The sequence below is a fragment of the Macrobrachium nipponense genome, chromosome 34, assembly GCF_015104395.2.
Source record: "Macrobrachium nipponense isolate FS-2020 chromosome 34, ASM1510439v2, whole genome shotgun sequence".
Lineage (NCBI taxonomy): Eukaryota > Metazoa > Arthropoda > Malacostraca > Decapoda > Palaemonidae > Macrobrachium > Macrobrachium nipponense.
In genome coordinates, this window is record NC_061095.1 from 29,314,300 (window position 1) to 29,333,304 (window position 19,005).

General features: G+C 44.8%; 1 protein-coding gene across 1 annotated transcript in view; it reads left to right on the top strand.

Moving 5' to 3' along the window:
• LOC135208004 (uncharacterized) overlaps window positions 1-19,005 on the top strand; it is a gene marked incomplete in the record, with an annotated part of 189,155 nt that overhangs the window by 30,454 nt on the left and 139,696 nt on the right. The window contains 1 exon segment of the mRNA XM_064240099.1: window positions 8,886-9,048. Within this exon segment, the coding sequence (XP_064096169.1) occupies window positions 8,886-9,048 (163 nt within the window).

A 19,005-nucleotide genomic window follows, 5' to 3' on the forward strand; every position in this document is an offset into this window, starting at 1 on the left:
GCCTACAAGAGAAGGCTACCCAGGATCTCTTAGCCCAGTCTTCAAGACGTCCCGCAGTCCCTACCACGTCGTCGTCTGGACGACCTCCTAGGAAGGTTAAGCCCTTTCGTAAGCGCTCCTCCCTCGAGAGCTGCTCCTCGAGGGAGAGGACTTGCAAGAGGAAGAGGTTCCTTCAAACCTAAATCCTCTAAGTGAAAAGAAAGTCCTTCAGATGCCTGTCGGAGCCAGGCTAAAGTTCTTTGCGGGTGCGTGGAGAGAGAGAGATACAGATGCGTGGTCCCTCAAGATAGTGGAACAGGGGTACAAGATCCCCTTTGTGGACCCTCCTCCTCTGTCTACGACTCCCAGAGATCTTTCCCCGTCATATCAAGGGGAGAAACATCAGGTTTCTTTTAGATCTTTTGGAACAAATGATCATGAAAAGAGCGGTGGAGCAGGTCTTAGACCTGGGGTCACCAGGATACTACAACAGACTTTTCCTGGTACCAAAGCAGTCGTCGGGGTGGCGTCCAGTCTTGGACGTAAGCAGCCTGAATCTTTTCGTGGAAAAGAAAAAATTCAAGATGGAAACACCTCAGTCGGTTCTAGGAGCCTTAAGACCGGGCGACTGGATGGTGTCCTTGGACCTACAGGACGCGTACTTTCACGTGCCTATCCACCCTCTTTCAAGAAAGTTTCTGAGGTTTATGTTAAGGGACAAAGTTTGGCAATTCCGAGCCCTTTGTTTCGGTTTAAGCACGGCTCCGATGGTATTTACCATGATCATGAAAAACGTAGCGAGATGGTTACATTCTGCAGGAATAAGAGTGTCCCTGTATCTCGACGATTGGCTGATCAGAGCATCGTCAGAAGAAAGGTGTCTGAAGGACCTTCACTTCACTTTGGCCTTGGCGAAGTCCCTGGGACTTCTGGTCAACCTCCGAAAAGTCGCATCTGACCCCAACACAGTCCATCGTGTATCTGGGGATTCAGATGGATTCAGTGGCTTTTCGAGCGTTTCCGTCCCAGGAACGACAGCTGCAAGGCTTAGAGAAAGTCTCGGCATTCCTGGGGAAGGAAGCTTGCTCGGCGAGGGAATGGATGAGTCTGCTGGGAAACCATTTCCTCGCTGGAAAAGTTTGTTTCCCTGGGAAGACTACACCTCAGACCTCTCCAGTTTTTCTTAGCAGACGAATGGAGAGTCAGAGAGGATCTGGATGCGACCCTTTGCATCACCAAATCGGTGAAGAACCATCTAAGATGGTGGTTAGATCCTCGGAAGTTTCGAGAGGGGTTGTCCCTAAACGCTTCTGAGCCCAGACCTAGTGTTGTTTTCCGACGCTTCGGTCGGGATGGGGAGCAACACTGGGAGGGGAGGAAGTGTCAGGCACCTGGAGGGGGGAACAGGTGTCCTGGCACATCAATGTAAAGGAACTAGCGGCGGTTTTTCTGGCGCTACAGTTCTTCCAACAAAAAGTTGCAGAGAAAATAGTCCAAGTCAACTCGGACAACACCACAGCCCTTGCGTACCTAAAGAAGCAGGGAGGTACACACTCCCGTCCTCTGTTTTATTTAGCGAGGGAGATTCTGCTGTGGGCAGATGCGAGACGGATAAGGATCCTGACGAGATTTATCGCAGGAGTCCAGAACGTCAGAGCAGACCTTCTCAGCCGACAAGATCAGATCCTGCCGACGGAATGGACGTTGCACCAGGACGTCTGTCGAGAGCTCTGGAGACTGTGGGGGTGTCCGTTAGTCGACCTATTTGCGACGTCGAGAACGAAGAGGTTGCCTCTTTATTGCTCTCCTGTGCTGGATCCGGGAGCAGTCGCGATAGACGCTCTGCTCTGGGACTGGACGAACCTGGACTTATATGCCTTCCCGCCATTCAAGATCATGGGGGAAGTAGTAAGGAAGTTCGCGGCATCGGAGGGGACGAGGTTGACCCTGATCGCCCCGATGTGGCCCGCGAAAGAATGGTTCACAGAGGTAATGTCATTCATCATAGACTTTCCGAGGACGTTGCCCGGAGGAAAGATCTACTCAGACAGCCCCACTTCGCAAGATATCACCGAAACCTCTCCGCTCTGGGTCTACTGCGTCAGACTATCGAAAAACTGGCCAGAGCGAGAGGTTTTTCTAAAGCAGCTGCAAAGGCGATCGCCAATGCTAGGAGAACGTCCTCGAGAGCTGTTTACCAGTCGAAGTGGGCTTCCTTCAGGGCATGGTGTAGAAAGGAGGGAATTTCCTCTTCCTCTACCTCTGTGAGCCAGATAGCCGATTTCCTGCTATTTTTAAGAAATGTGCAGAAGCTGGCGGTCCCGACCATCAAGGGATATAAGAGCATGCTGTCGGCAGTCTTCCGACACAGAGGACTAGACCTGTCGGATAACAGGGATCTTCACGATCTCCTGAGATCATTTGAGACATCCAAGATACCTCAGGCGAGGCCTCCTTCTTGGAACCTGGATTTAGTCCTTAGACTGTTAATGTCGAGTCCTTTCGAACCTCTACATGAAGCGTCTCTTAGGAACTTGACTAAGAAGGCTCTTTTCCTAACTGCTCTGGCGACGGCGAAGAGAGTTAGCGAAATTCAGGCCATTTGTAAGAGAGGGCTTCAAAGGGGACAATGCTGTCTGCTCTTTGAGTCCCACTTTCTTAGCAAAGAATGAAAACCCGTCGAACCCTTGGCCAAGGAGCTTTGAAATCAAGGGTATGACAAGCCTTGTGGGCCAAGAACCTGAGAGAGTCCTGTGTCCTGTCAGGGCTCTAAAGTTTTATGTCCACAAGACTAAAGAAATACGAGGTCCCTCAGATAATCTCTGGTGTTCGGTTAAACGACCCGATATACTGTTATCCAAGAACGCTTTGGCGTTCTTTCTGAGGGACGTCATTAAAGAGGCTCATTCGTCTTCCACACAGATCGATTTGAGCCTCTTGCGAGTGAAAGCTCACGAGGTCAGAGCTGTTGCAACCTCGCTTGCCTTCCAAAGGAACATGTCGATCAAGGACATCCTTGACGCCACCTTTTGGAGGAGCAATTCAGTATTCGCCTCACACTACTTGAGAGATGTGAGAACGATATACGAGGACTGTTGTTCTCTTGGGCCATACGTTTCTGCAGACACAGTCTTGGGGCTGAAGGTAGCTCTCTCCCTATCCCTTAGTTAGGTTTAGGTTAGTTTTTAGTTGATGTGTTTTTTGGTTGTGGTGAGGCTTTGGTGAAGACCTCCCATCTTTTAGCTTAGTGTTCAGGGGGTCTTTGTTAGTAGGTCAGGTGGTGGTCAGTTGCTTCGTTGCCCTCATTTGTATGGCTCTATGCTCTTGTCACATTGAGGTCACGTCCCCGTTGACAGAGCATTCAGAGCGCACCAGCACTACAGGTCTCCACCTGGCTGGCAACTCTGATTAAGCACAAGCAGGCTGTAGTGACAGTAATCACAGAGTCTACTTTGCTAACAGGTGAGGAACCAAGGTGTATATCATCTACTTAATTTAAGTTTCCTACAAATCCTATTCTGTCTCTTCCCACCATCCGAAGGTGGGATTCAGCTATATATATATCTGCCAAGTAAGTCTCATGAACAAAATGTTATTGTTATAATACAATTAAGTTTGTTCATACTTACCTGGCAGATATATATATAGCTGTATTCTCCGAAGTCCGACAGAATTTCAAAACTCGCGGCACACGCAGTGGGCGGCCAGGTGGTAGTACCCATTCCCGCCGCTGGGAGGCGGATATCAGGAACCATTCCCATTTTCTATTCATATTTTATCAGTGCCACTGTCTCCTGAGGGGAGGTGGGTGGGCACTTAATTATATATATCTGCCAGGTAAGTATGAACAAACTTAATTGTATTATAACAATAACATTTTTCCTAACTATACAAACCTGAGATCCTTTACACATAGTCCCACCTCATGCCACCCCTCACTCTGCGTTTCCTGGGCCTAAAGCAAAGTGAATCCTCTCCTCGCAGTCAGACTGACCACCACTGCCGGACAAGTAGTTAACTACCGAACCCCCTTGTTCGAAGCTTACGACTGGTTCAGCTGCCGCTAAGTACCTTCATATTGTTAAAGGACCTCAGGTTTGTATAGTTAGGAAAAATACAATTTTCGACAAATTGTTATTTTTGGTTGGAGACTGGAAATGTTTGCACTATTATCCTTTCCCAACCACAGTAACATACAGTTAGTCCCCGGTTATCGGTGGGGGTTCCGTTCTCGGGGTGCTGTTAAATGAAAACCGCCATTAACCAAAACTCAGCAATGTATGGCTCCTATGGTGCCACATTTCGGTTAATGGCGCATCTGTTAGGTTAGTTATGGCACCATAACTCTATTATCAGCACCTTACGGCGCTGATAACTGAAACTCAACCCTTATAGCACCATAAATGGCCGATTTTATTGTGCTAGACAAGTGCCATTAACTGAGACTGCCGATAACCAGGGACTGCATATAATACTCCATATTTAGTCTGCTAACCGAATCAGTTATATACTAGAGTGGTAGAGAGATCATGGGGCACCTCTGGAGATTTTTTTTCCCGAGATCACCCATGAATTTGGCAGTTTATGTTCTCAAGAAAGAAACTTAGCTTCCCTGTAGACTGTTCATCAACCATCGAAGCTTTAATCGAAGCTTTATTTGGGATCCCATATAGGAAACCAAAGACAATGGACTCATCATGTTTGCAACTCACTGAAGGGGTTACTAGCTAGGTGAACTTCCTCTTGTATGACCAGGACAATTCACTAAGGTCTCTCCTATTGTGCAGGACACTTCCTCAGTCTTTGAATTGCGAGGAGAATTCCTCAATACCTTGGAAAGTCCTTGTCAACTAAACAGATTGACCCGATGTTCGAGTCTGTCGCTAACCACTCTCTGCAGACGGAACTTGGTTCCATTACGTAACCTGGATCATTTCTTCCTTTTCAAGTTCTCATAGTTCAGGAAAGGAAGTCACATTGAGGAGGCTGAAGTTGTCCGGAGGAAGAAGAGCCTTCCTCTACCTAGCCCACCAGACAGCTAACTGGTGTGCAAATCTGGTGCCAAGAGGAGAGAGACTGTCTTGATTCGGGTTACCAGATTTGTCAGTTATGTTGGCACTGGTTCTCAGGAATGAACTAATACTGGGTTCCACTTTCCTCTGATTAGTGGTAGAAGTTAATGCCTCAAGTAACAGAGGTAGGATGAGGGATTGATCTCCATGTTCACTGGCAGTGGCCAAGACTGCCAGGTTTTCACATGATTGTACAGCTCTGCCTTTGGGCCAGACTGTTCTTCCTCTCCAGTTCTGAGGAAGCCCCACGCTTCAAAGGGCCCTTGAAGGTACACCCAGTTGTCTTCTACCCTACCTGAATAGGGCACAGCAGCACTCCCTTCAGCCCACTGTCCACCATGGGAAGGAGGCAAGGATATGAGGAAAGGGAAGAACATTAGGGGCAGCGTTCTTTTCTGCCTTCTGTTATTAAAGACAAACCATGAAGCAACATGGCATTATACTGGGCAGAAACTTTCGAGTTACCGCCACCCCTCTCCAATGTGCGGTCCACTTCTCAATTTGCTGAGACTTGTCAGTCTCATTCAAGTTCGAGAAACCCGTTCTCTCACTCAAGCCGAACACTTAGTGTCCATACATATTGGTTATGGTCTTAGCCTCTTATCAGCAGGTTCAGAGAAGAGTACAGTTGATCCTCTCTTTACAGGAATAACCAGCTCGACAATGACAAGTCATCCTCGTTCACCTGTTGCCTTTGGGGAAGCTGGGTCCTCATGAGTAGCTTCACCCTTGTTACCTTCGGTGAAGGATGCAGGAGTTGGTCTCCAATTAGGAACATCTTATTCCTTTCCATTCCTCCCATGGAAAAGTCTTGAGGCCTCAGAAGAGGCAAAGAGATCTCTCAATTGCTCTCCCTTGTCTACAGACATGGGACCATTGTACAGGGCTCTTTGGAACCCCATGCTGTCAGAGCAATAGAGATGGGTTTCCACCTTCCCTGACCAGTGAAGAATCTTCCACTGCTGCATTGGGGCTCTTTGGACCCCCTGTGTATTGGTAGTATCTGTTGCATGGGGTCGCACAGAGCTCCTTGCCATGGGAATTACAGGCGCACAAGTTCCATGGACACATGGGTCACCAAGGTACACAGTTTTCCACAGAGTCCTGTGTCACTAGAGGTGCATGGGGTCCAGTAGACAACCGTGTCACCAATGTCAGTCCCGAGAGGTCTTTCCCCTAGGCAGGTAAAGTTCTTCTGCCGCTGCTCAGAGTCCCACAGACTCCCATCTCACCAGTAAAGTCCCTGGTCTATGGAACGAGACTTGACTTACAAGAGAAAGTGGAGGCCAGCACACAGGTGCAGCCTTACCTTCCTGCACATTCTCGCAAAGAAATGGTGCCAGGGTCCCAGGTGTTGTAGACCCACAGCTAAGCTCACCTAGAGAAGGTCTTCTGCTTGTCTTCATTGTCTGTAGAGGCCTCGACCTTGAGGAAGACTACATCACTCTAGGAGATGAGGTTCTGACACTCTTTAAGTTTGTCCCAGAACTCAAAGCAAAGACTTTTGACTTCTGAGTTACGTTCAGTCGTGTGGTAACAAGATACTCTGATGTCCAGTTTAGAGTGCTACGGTACTACGTATCTTCAGAGGACTTGACACCTCAGGCCTGAGTGTTGACGACTCTTTATTAGCACTGGCTCAGTGAAGAATCAAGTGTTCAAGAACATGGTTTCTTTCTAGCTTTGTGAGGCTACCAATGAACCGACTCTGCACCCAACATGTAGCTAGGAGTTCGTTCTGAGTACCACACAAGGATAGGGACATTAGTCTGCCCCTCGCATTCCAGAAGAACCTGTCAGTTCTACAGGTATTAGGACAGAAAGTGGTCTAGGCTGTCTACTCTAATAAAGTTGTGTAGTTTGTCCAACTCCCATAGTGGACAGGTTGCATCTTGCTTAAAGTATTCGTTGGCAAAGAGTGAATATTAGTTGGGGACTGGTCCCCTTCCTTCTCTCTTTTATCTTTCTTCGCTCACAGACAAAGATGAGTAGCCATCCGTCACATACTGGTCAGGCGGGTCATGCATGTTAACCTACATAACGGAGTACCCTGTCTATAATCTTGGATAGATTAATAGATGCAAGTCATTCCCTCTCTCTAGCAAGGGGAGAGAGGGGCTGATGATAAAACAACTCATGGTTTATCTCTAGTTTCATTGTCTCTGATGCACTGGGTTCATCCAAACCTTTTTTTGAAGTAATGTTGCTACACACACATTATTCGAAAGGTCCAGAAGTCTGACAGTTGAACACACAGTTGTTCACACTACTTTTCAACAGATCAGGGGCATGGTCTCCTTTTGCTCATACATGACCAGGAAGGAGGCCCAGGTGAGGCAAACTACCTGTCGTTTCAGAAGCTTACTCAGAATCCTCCCACCAAAAAGTAAGGCTTCCTATGTAAAGACCAATGGTATGTTTTGTAGGAAACAATGGTAAATTTTAAAAGTAATTTGTATTTCTCCTCATTATACAAACTTGAGGTCTGTACAGTTACATGCCTACCTCAAGCCACCCCACATTCTGCTCCCTTGGTCAAAAGGCAGAGTAAATGCATACCAACTGGGTCAGTAGCTAACCACATACTTAACCACCTTGTTTGAAGTTGAACAGCCGGTCTCCAGGTGTGCTGGAACATATTCTTATGCAAAGACCTCAGGTTTGTATAGTTAGGAAAATTACAAATTACTTTTAAAATTTGTAATTTTTTTTATTGTGGGATCAAGCTTTACCAAAAAACATGTCAACTTACAACACACCTTGTAGGGGGATTAGTGCTGTCTGCACACTACGCATTGCACTGTAGACATTACTTGAGGTTATTTGCAAAGTTCCTTTGGCCCCTAGCTGTAACCCCTTTCATTCCTTTCACTATATCTCTCCTATCTCTGCTCGTATTCACTTTCATTCATCTTACTTTCCACCCTCTAATAATTTTTTCATTGTGCAACTGCAAGGTTACCCTTCTGTCACATCTTTAAAACCTTTTTACTCTGAATTTCGCTTTCAATGCTGAATGGAGTCAGGTTCTGGTGCTTGGTCTTTTAAATTTTATATTCCATTCTGTTAATACAAAGGAGCAGGTGTTTGTACTCTGAGCTCAGGGACCCTAATCCAGTATCATCTGCTGGGCGCGCTGGACTTAGAGCTCTCTCAGGTTCATAAATCACTTGACAAAATAAAAATCTTCATTATATTACAAGTTTCTTCTGAACCAATAAGTGAGTAACAACTGAAAGTAATGAACCCATAAGGACCCTTTACATACATAGTACATACTATTCAGGAAATGTTAAGGTGGCAATAAAAAATTTTTTCTGATTGCATGTACCATCTAGTCTGATGTATGTTGCCTGGAACATTATTTTTAATTGTAAAGGCATTAAAATTTTGCAGGTTAGAAATGGCAAGTTGTGGATAATATAACTTATTCTTTATAGTAATCTGGTTCAAAACTATTCAGGAAAGTTCTAGAGACATGCAATAGACATGTCACTGACTTGGATATTAAAATGGAATTTTATATCTTAAAGTAAAGAAAACTATATTTTAAAGAATTGTAAAGCCAGCAAATTGTGCATTCATTACTGCTCATAGTACATTGTGATCTCATTCCATTCTTCTTTGCAAAATACATGTATCTTATGGGTCAGCCATAAGTTTGTGTTGAAGTGTGTAGTTCCATGATCTTTTGAAATTTTTTAAAATTTATTAATATGGATGGTTTCTTGCTAGTGTAAAGGCATCTTAAGATGAGGGTTTATATGTAGGGAAAGCAATAACTTTAGTAAGCTGATATTTCATAAACTAATGTTTTATCTCCTTATTTTCTAGTAAAAATGATGCAGGCATTTATCAGTGTCAAGCTATGCAAAATATTCAAGGGAAGCTAGAGGAATTCTGGTCTCATACCATTTCATTAAGAGCAAAACCATCAAAACCCACAGTTGTACTTGGAAAGGATCTTAAGGATGTGACCTTGGAGGCAAATAAAGATGTAAGGATTACTTTGATGTGTTTTTACAAATTTTAAGCATACTTCTATAACATAAAAAGTCATATACTAATGACATTAGGAGGCAAGACTTTGAAAGAAAAGTTTACAAAGTAAATTGTATTTTTTGAACATTATTTTTTTAATGCAAACCCATGACTTATTGTCTCCATTTTGTCACAACATTTTTCAAGAGACACATTCTCCAAAGTAAGAAAAAGAGGCATAGCAACACTTTGTAGGTGATTAGTGCACATGCATTGCAAGAAATCTTTGCTTGTAGCTTCTAAGTCTGTTCATTCTTTGTATGGCTAACTTCTGTCAGTAAGAATATGGGTGTGGATGAGGGAAATTTTGTATAATGTGTTTGTATATGAAAATTAAGTTTACTTTAAAAAGGGATTTTTAAGTTCAAACCCATAACTTAGTGCTCAGATCTGTTTAGATGGGAAAGGCTTGAAGTATCAAATTCCCACAGCCCTACTGTAAATGAGAGATATGGATTTGACTGCCAAGAATGTTAGAGATAAAAGCCATTGTAATTCATATTTGATATTAGTATATTCCTCGTTTCAATTTCATACACAAAATCCTTCATCTAGAAGGATTTTAATCTTATAATTAATGTAGGGCCTAATATAAAGTATGAAGTTGAAATGGTTTTATATCCTATCTCTAGAAGAAAAGTCATTAGACTATACAAATTACTTTACATATAAAATGGGCACATTATATACTGCAGGGATACATGTGCCAACTGCTAAAGATAACTAAACAGGAAACAACTTCACAAATTATGCATGGCATAGATGCAAATAACCACTGAAGTTTGTGTCATTTATGATACCATACTTGGAGAGTGAGAAGATTAGATTGATAAACTTGTGTGGAACCCCCTTTTGCTTAAGGAATAAGTTCAGTCATCTGTCAGCTAATTCCTTAAATGGAAAAGTCTATGAATAGAGCTTACTCTTCCAAGATCCCATGAATAAAGTTGTATTAATTTGTGGATTATACACAAAAGCTCATGAAGTTGATATCCTGAGCGCAAATAGCTCACCTGCTTCATGATTCAATAAGTGGACAGTTATATTCTAGATCTTCCTTTTGAGTTTTTTGTTTTGCAGATAATATACATATATGAGGCTCTGAATGGGCAGAAATCATATCTGCAATGTATTTGGTTTGACACAGTCTTGAGTATTGGATGAAATAAGATAGACCCCACCTTCTGTGTGAATAACCTATCACAAGAATGCATGCAGTTCACCAGCTTACTGTAAAGACATGAATGCCAGGAGAAATACCATCTTCAGGCTTGGGGTAAGAGTAAAGCCTTTGGTGGGTCGAGACAGGTGACTAACAGCAGGCGTGTGACAGCTGGCAGTGGTGAGCCTTGAGGCAAAGTTAAAGCTATACAAAAAGTCTCAGTTGAATTACTGCTGGAATGAATGGGGAGTTATGAAGGTTCCTAGATATTATAGATCTGGCATCAAGTGCACAACTGGGAGTCAGCTTGGCTGTGCTTCATGTTCAAAATCAGGTTCGTTTATGAAACAGATGCAAAGCCAGAGGCAGAATAGTAGTCCGTTTGAGTTCTTGAGATGCAGGTGCCAGGAGAACAGTTGAACCAAAAATAAACCAAGGTAGTGTAATTTAAGAACAGAAATTGATTGCATTGTCAGGAACAAAAGCCCTCATGAGATGTTGATTGCTTACAACATGAAAGAAAACTATTTGGGCCTGGGAAGACATTAATGGCATGATGACAAGATGATGCAGGTGATCTCTGCTCCTGAAGCACAGATAAAAGGAATTCCTAAAGTTAATCTTAGGACTTCACTTTCAAAACTGGACAAGGGAGCATGAACTAAAAGGGCACGGGAAATGGCTGGAGCTTGATATCAGGAATAGAAGGTTAGATCTTTGGCAACAAAACTCTAAAGGAGAAATGATAATCTGGGAAGAGGAGCTTGCTGTAAAATTGGATGCTGCAGACTACTCTCTAGCTTGAAAAATTGAAATGTTGGTGATGGAGCTCCTTGAATTTCTCATGTATTGCCTCCTCTATGGATAAGAGTTCCATTAATTTGCCAATCAGTCTTTCTAGATTTCACAACTCAGTCATAGAAATAAGTGTGGCCCTCCAAATACTGTAATTTTTTTAAATATAACATCTAATGGTAATAAAAAAAGAATTAAATACTTGAAGTATATACGTATATACATATACTATATAGATATAATAATATGATATATATATATATTATATATCTATATATATAATATATAAATCTATCAGATAGGATTAGATAGATAGTAGATAGATAGATAAGATAATAGATAGATAGATAGATAGATAGATAGATAGATAGATATATACAGTGGTACCTCGACATACGAAAGGCTCAAATTTTACAGCTCTACATACAAAAAGTTTTCAAGATACGAAAGGTTGTTGCTGTAAAGTCCCGAGATTCGCCCGGACCACCGAGAACAATTTTAAAACTCCCGCGCCGCCAGCTGAGTAAACTCGCCACCATCCTCCCGCTCTCCCATTGGTTCCTGATGCTAGTCACCCCATAAGATCCTGCTCTCCTATTAGTCAGCATCTACCCCTTGTGCTTTAAGTATTCTATTGGTAAAAGGATGCTGTAAATTGAAAAACTTATTCATGCAACACATTTAATAAAAAAAACATTAGGTAAAGATAGAATAAAGAATAGAAATGAATGGTTATGACACTGTTTGGTAGTTTCAGTAGTTGAAGAGAGATAATGAAAATTTATGGCTTCCTGTGTAAAGTGATTGCTTGGCGATCGTTCGATACTCATAAGTGCTGGATGTAAACAGAAGTTTGGAAGCTTTTTTTTTTTGTTTGCTTATTATAGTTAATGGTTACTTAATAATTATTTGAAATGAGTACATGCAATACATTTGATAAATAAATTGTGAATTAGATATCATAAAATATAAAATAAATCAGACTGCCAACAAATACGTATTTTTTAGAATTCTTCTTCTGTTTTAATATTACGTTACGTATATGTTTCATTATAGCTGTCAGTAACTCGGTACCTCCATTAGGTAAAGATAGAATAAAGAATAGAAATGAATGGTTATTATACTGTTTGGTAGTTTCATTAGTTGAAGAGAGATACTAATGAAAATTTATGGCTTACTGTGTCCTAGGAAAAGTGATTGCTTGGCGTTTGTTTGGTACTCGTAAGAGCTGAATGTAAACAAACGATTGGAAGTTTTTTTTTTGTGTATTATAGTTAATGATTAATTAATAATTATTTGAAATGAGTACATACTGATTATTTATACATTTTATTGGCATATTCTAAGCTTTTAGCTTCTTAGGTTTAGATGTCAGAATCATAGACTAGGCTACAGTAGCAACCGCTAACATAGGCTAGGCTTATTGCTAAGGGACATATGCTAAAGTCCTAATATATGCAGTAAAAATGGGGTTGAACATTACATGCAGTTGAATATTACTCAAGTATGAACAGTATTTTGCCTTTTTGGAGTCATATTTCTTCCGTCGGATTGGCGTCGTAACCCTAGAACATGTGTTGTAGGCCTGGAAATATAATTTACTGGGGTGTTTTTGTAGGGCTTGGAACGGATAGGCATTTTACATGTTAAATGCGGTTCAAGATACGAAAAACTCATGATACGAAGGCCGCCTCGGAACAGATTAATTTATCTCGAGGTATCACTATATATATATATATATATGTATGTATGTATGTATGTATGTATGTATGTATGTATGTATGTATGTATGTGTGTGTGTGTAAATGACTGTAGGTACTGATTGCAAGCTTAATTAGTTACAAGTTAAAAGCATTTTAGTTTAGTACAGTAGTGCCTCAGGTTACGAAATTAATCCGTTCCGAAGCAGCCTTAGTAACCTGATTTTTTTTTTTTTTTATCTAGAACTACGTTTTACATGTAAATTGCCTAATTTGTTCCAAGCCCTACAAAAAACACCACAGTAAATTTTATAATAAAGCTAAATTGACAAATAAACAATGAAATACAACAATTTGGACCGTTCAATACTTAACCTAACCGTTACTGTACCTGTAAATAAAGTGTATTAGTGTACAGGGTACAAGAAATACTGTGTACATGTATGTACGTATGTAGTAAAATGTTGAACCTTACCTTTCAAGTGAGGTGATGTCCGAAAGTGGCGACAGAGGGGGAATACAAACGGCAGAAAACATGAATACTTAACTTTACGAAACACATTAAAAAATGGCAGAAAACATTAACACTAAACTTTACGAAACACATTAATAAATGGCAGAAAACATTAACACTTCTTGATTATCTCCATCTTCCTCCATAGAAAGCATCCTCTTCTTTCCGTGAACTTCAGCAACATTCTTGGAACCCATGGCTAATAATGTAAGTAATTAAGCTCACACACAACTTGATAAAGTAACTTACAGTAACAAACGAAAGTGAAATCACTACATTGAATTTACGTTAACAACGAAAAAATTCCAGGTGTTTATGAGTAACGCTGCCTGCAAAAAAATGGTCAAGGAACGCCTTTACATACAGGCATGGTGGGACAGATGCTGACCAATAGGAGAATCTTGGACTTCACCCTTTCACAACCTGAATGATTTTCATACACAGAAGCAAAAAAATCTTCATCTTTGCTTTCGATACCTGGATTTTTCGTACGTAGGAACTTTCGTATGTGGAGGTTCCACTGTACAGTATAATTACAGAACTGTTTATGAAAAATAAAGATATATTTACCTTTAGTAAATAAAAAAGAAAGTTGTTTATAAAAGATAAAAATATATTTACCTTTGATAAATAAAAAAGAAAGCCATACACAATGGGTAGAGAAACCGTAACTTTATTAAATCATGGATGAATATATGTTTGTTCCGACACGGCATACAAACCTTCGGTCCTTTTACAATAGGAAGGTACTAGCGGCAGCTGGATAGGTCGTAAGCTTTCGAACAAGGGGGTTCGGGTAGTTAACTGCTTGTCCGACAGGCTCGCGCGCGCGCGACTGGTAGGTAAAAACAAATCACTTTTGCTTTCGGCCTGCTGGCGTGTGGATGTGTATCATCGCTCTCTGCCCGCTTCATCGTCGTTGCTTTCGCATGGTTGTGTTTTTCTTTTTCTATTTATCTAGTGAAACTGAATTGTAAAGTACAATCATTTCATATTTATTTCCATTGAATTCAACCTTGTGAATTAAAGGATCTTGGTTTCACCCACGCCCTACCGATTACCGATGTGCCGGGACTGAAGGGCGTAAGTGCGGGAATTCATTTTCCCAAGAATGATCCTAGCGATTATGGTATGCTCGGTGCCGAGGACGGGCGGGAGAGCGCTCGCTCCGAGCGTATATTTTGGTTGGAAATGTGTAGATGAAAATCGTAAGTAAGTGCTCTTTTCATTTATATTTTTTTGACCTATGCTCGTTGCCGAGCGAATGCGCTCGGCACGGAAACTTATTCTGTATGGAAGTGGAATCGCAAGTACAGTATTCTTTTTCATTTTCATATATTTATTTTGATTGTAGCAATACTCATTTTGGATCAGTTTCCGAGCTTACCCGGAAATTGATCCTTTCCCCTTTTTATTTGAATGAAGTGAAATCGCAAGTGCAGTTCTTTTTCATTTTATATTTTTATTGAGATTGCATTGTTTACTGGGATCAATGTTTCCGCTATTTCCCGGGAATTGATCCTTCCCCTTTTTATGTGTATGAAGTGAAATCGCAAGCGCAGTATTCTTTTAATTTAATTTTCATATATATTTGATTGCATCAATTCATTATGGATCAAGGTTTCCATAAACCTTGATCCATAAAGGTAAGGAATGGATCCTTTTACCCCCTTGCGCTCGGTACCGAGGGCGCAAATGCACTCGATCCGAGCCCTTATTCATTGTGAAGTGAATCGTAATGCAAGATTCTTTTTATTTTATTCCTTTTATTTTTGATTGCATCAATATTTATTTGGTTCAAGTTCCGCTCAGTCAGGGAATTGATCCTTATGCCCTTGCATTCGGCCGATGGCACGATTGCTCTCGGGCTCTTATATTATTGTTGGGTACTGGGTGCTGTGCGGGGGTGGGGAACGAGCAACCCCCCCCCCGCTCAGCTCCACAGATGGCCCTTCCCCTTGGGGGGGGGGGGGGGGAGGTTATCGGCGTTCTTCTCCTCGCCCGATCCGTCGAGCGCGGGGGAGGGCGCTCGGTGCCCGATGTACAATTGTATTCGGGGTCTTCCACTCGTTCGGAGAGGGCTCACACCCCCCGCGCGAGGGGACTTCCCCACCCCCCCCACTAATCGCTACTACTGTTATTTCCGCAGGTGCTACTGCCACGAGGGTGGACCTTGGTGAGGTATGGGCGTCCTTCCATTTGCAGGGCGGGCTTAGGTGTCCAGGGGCTGCGGTTCTATGTGGGCCTACTGCGGTCACCCATGGAGGGGTGACCACGCTCCAGGGTGACGACGTCCCTCCTCACCTGGTGTACTCACCCACTCGTGTAACAGTCTTGCCTACAGCCGCTGTGAAGTGCCGTTCGCCGTACCGAGAGAGGGGGGCGTGACCGCCGCCGCCTCGTTGTTGCCGCGCCTGCAGCGACCACACTTCGCTGCCCTAGAGCTCCGCCCCCCGCCCCTGGACCTGCCGCCGGTACCAGGATGTTGCTGGCTGCTGCTCCACTTCCTGTGTTTCCGGTGCTGCCTGCCGTACCTGCCGATTCTGGGCTGACTGTCCATGCAGTTGCTGCGCTGGCTGTCCCTGCCGTTGCTGCGCTGGCTGTCCCTGCCGTTGCTGCGCTGGCGGTCCTACCGATGCTGTGCTGGCTGTGCCTGCTGTTCCTGAGATGCCCATACCTGCTGATGTCGTCCCTGTTCGTGGTGGAATACTACCCCAGACTTTGGTCTGTCTGTACAGGTGGCGTCCGGGCCCTGTAGCTTCGGCTACAGCAGCCCCAGCTCCGCCCTGGATAGCAGATCTTACGTCTGTCCTGAGGAAGCTGACGAAGAAGAGGAGGAAGGTGTCGTCATCGTCGTCTTCATCTTGTCATCGTCGTCGGCTGCCGCCTCTTCCCCTTCGACTTCTAAGGCTTCACAGCCGAGGAAGAAGAAGGTTGCCCTCCTCCCTCCTAAGAAGTCTCCCTCGGGAGCTTCTCGGGACCCGTCTCACCTCGGTGGGACGGGAGGGTTCCTTCCGCTGGTCCTCCTGCTCCTTCGGGAGCGGGGCCCGTCTCTTCTTCCGCAAGGAAGAAGACTACCGGGGACCAGAGGGGTACCGGCTAACACCGGTACTTCCTCGCCTGGTGTCAGTGGTTCTGCCACTGCATCAGGGTCCGTCTCGGCCTCTCGTCGCGGGAGGGGAGGTACCGAGTGTACGGTCGCCTACCAGCGACCGTGCAGCCAGGAACCAGACCTCTGAGTCCGCTCAGCGTCAGGTTCACGGCACGGGGCGGAAGACTGGTGACAGCCGCTCACGCGACTCTCACCAGACCAGCTCTCACTCTCGCGGCGAAACAGCTGGCTACCCGGGGACGTGACGGTCCACGACCGGCCACGGGCTGAGGCTGGGAAGAGGTCCTCCCGTTCGCCGGTGCCAGCCACGGCTGGAACCAGCGACGTGACGTGCCGTGAGGACAAGCACCGGTCTCACTGTGACAGTGGAGCCTGCAGGTCGCCTGACCGTCGCTCTCACAGAGAGCGATCGGGTACGGCAACCAAGCACCAGCTCTTCTGACACTCGAGATCGGGGCCGCTGTGCTCAGTCCAGCCGTTCTCCACAGCGAGACGGTTCCGACCAGGGCCTGCGCTCGATCGCCACCGCGGGTTGACGATCGCCTGCAGCCCTCCAAGCCGGCTGGTTCTGACAGCGCGCGACGAAGGGAGCGTCAGTCTGCCTCTCCCGTACCTTCAACCTCCTCGGGTTACACCGGGAGGAGCGAGGTATTGAGGAGTGATCGTGAGGGGTGCGCCCCTCATGATCCCACCGAGCCCGACGTACGGCCAGGCACGGTTCTTGGACCGGCCAGGACGTATGCGCAAGTGGATGGGGAAGACCGAGAGGGCTGTCGCTGTTCCCCCTTCTTAGGAGGAAGGTTCTCGGAATATGCTCTTGTTCGAAGGGCTTAACGGTCCCACTCTGCAAGATGCTGTGACTTCCGAGATCCAGAGGAACTTTGCCGAGGTTATGGCGCTGATTCGTCAGCACAACCGACCTCGGGGAAGGATCGCCGCCCCCACCAGCAGAAGCCACGTCTCGGCTCGAGTCGTTTTGGGGCCCGAGAGGGAACCCAAATCGACGGTGGGTCTGCCGCGATCGGAGCTTGCCGACTGTGTTGAACCAGGTAGTCTCTCGTCTCCGGACAAGAAGGCTCTCTCAGTTTCTGGCCGGTCGAACAAAGCTACTTCACCTCCTCTACTGCGACAGAGGCGTTTCTACGTGTCTTCGGACACCGTATTTGAATACCCCTTCGGTCCTCCTGAGGTTTCGACCTCGACGAGGACTGGAATGAGTCGGAGGACGGTATCGGCTCTCTCCTGTCAGGTGTCGTCAGCCCCACCCAGACGACGTTCACAGTGGCGGCAGACCCTTACCTACAGTATGAGTTCGTAACCCTCCTCGGGGAAAACGTTTTCTCCTGACGATACGTTTTCCCAGGCTCTGAGAGGCCATCGCGTAAGGCGATGGCTGCTCCTTTTCTTCTCCAAACTGCTAGTTTCCGCTGGGAAGGCGAGCCAGTATCCAATTCCTCCCCATTCCCTCTCTCCTTACGGCTACGAGGAAAGGGGGAGGGATCCTACAGAGATTTCTCGTAAGATCCCACGTTAGGGCTGCGCTACCGGGGGACCTTCGGGTCCTACCTGACGTAAGCCCCGGGTCATTGAGGAGGGGATCCTGCCCCTTTCTCGATTCCTACGGGAATCAGAGGAACCACCCAGCCGATATCGTTTGACGAACTTCGGTGGGGGGTTTCGCAGAGTGCTTAGAATTCTACGGAAATTTCTAGCGCACTCAGAGTGTTTCGAGTTTTTTACGATCTCCAAAACACTTAGGCGAGACCACGGTCCAAAGTGAGCGAGAATCCCCGATAATTGTTACACGATAATCGGGAACCTCGCTTATGCTTGAATTCCTGTAATTTCTAGCATTTGGAAGAAGACTGCTGCTGAAAGAAGAGTATCTCACAGTAGGCGTTTAACCTGGAATAGAGAAGAACGGACGGGAACTTCCAGTTTGGCTTGAACTATCGTCTTCGGTATTCTGTTCACCATTGAAGCTTTCCTTTGGAAAGACTTCTCCTTCACTCTCTTGACTAGAGAACGAAAAGGCGGTCGATCTCCAATCCTTATTCTTCATTCCTTCGAGGGGAAAAGAATTTAGGATGGAGGTCGTGGTACAGAACCTACAAATATACTACGTATATTACCCTCGCGACATGATTCTTTTAAGCAGTTGATTGAATTGTCCGGGGGTAGGCACAATACCGTAGTTAACTAACTACGGTTTTTTGTGACCGAGACGAATTGTATCTAATTGAACTGCAACTCGGGGTTGCCTGCAACCTCCAGCAGTTATCAGTTTCGATTTTAGATACTTGGTATTGTCTGACAACACCAAATCAGCTTTTGTATTTACCGAAATCCGTTTCGGTTAAATATAATTGCTCGAGCGTATTCTTTATGCTCGATGGTTCTAGCCGAACGCATTCCTTCTTGTGGAATAATGGATTACCTGGCAACTCAGGATGACGAGTCACCGAGAGCTACTGCGTATTGAACTGCCTGATAGCGGCTCAGTATCAGCTAGGTCTCGGAGATGCACGGTCGGTTACGTCTCTCTCTCCCCTGGTTTGATTGACTACCGAACCGTATCTCTGCCCAACAATCATGGACTTAGGTCTCTGATTAATGGGGATTCTCGCAAT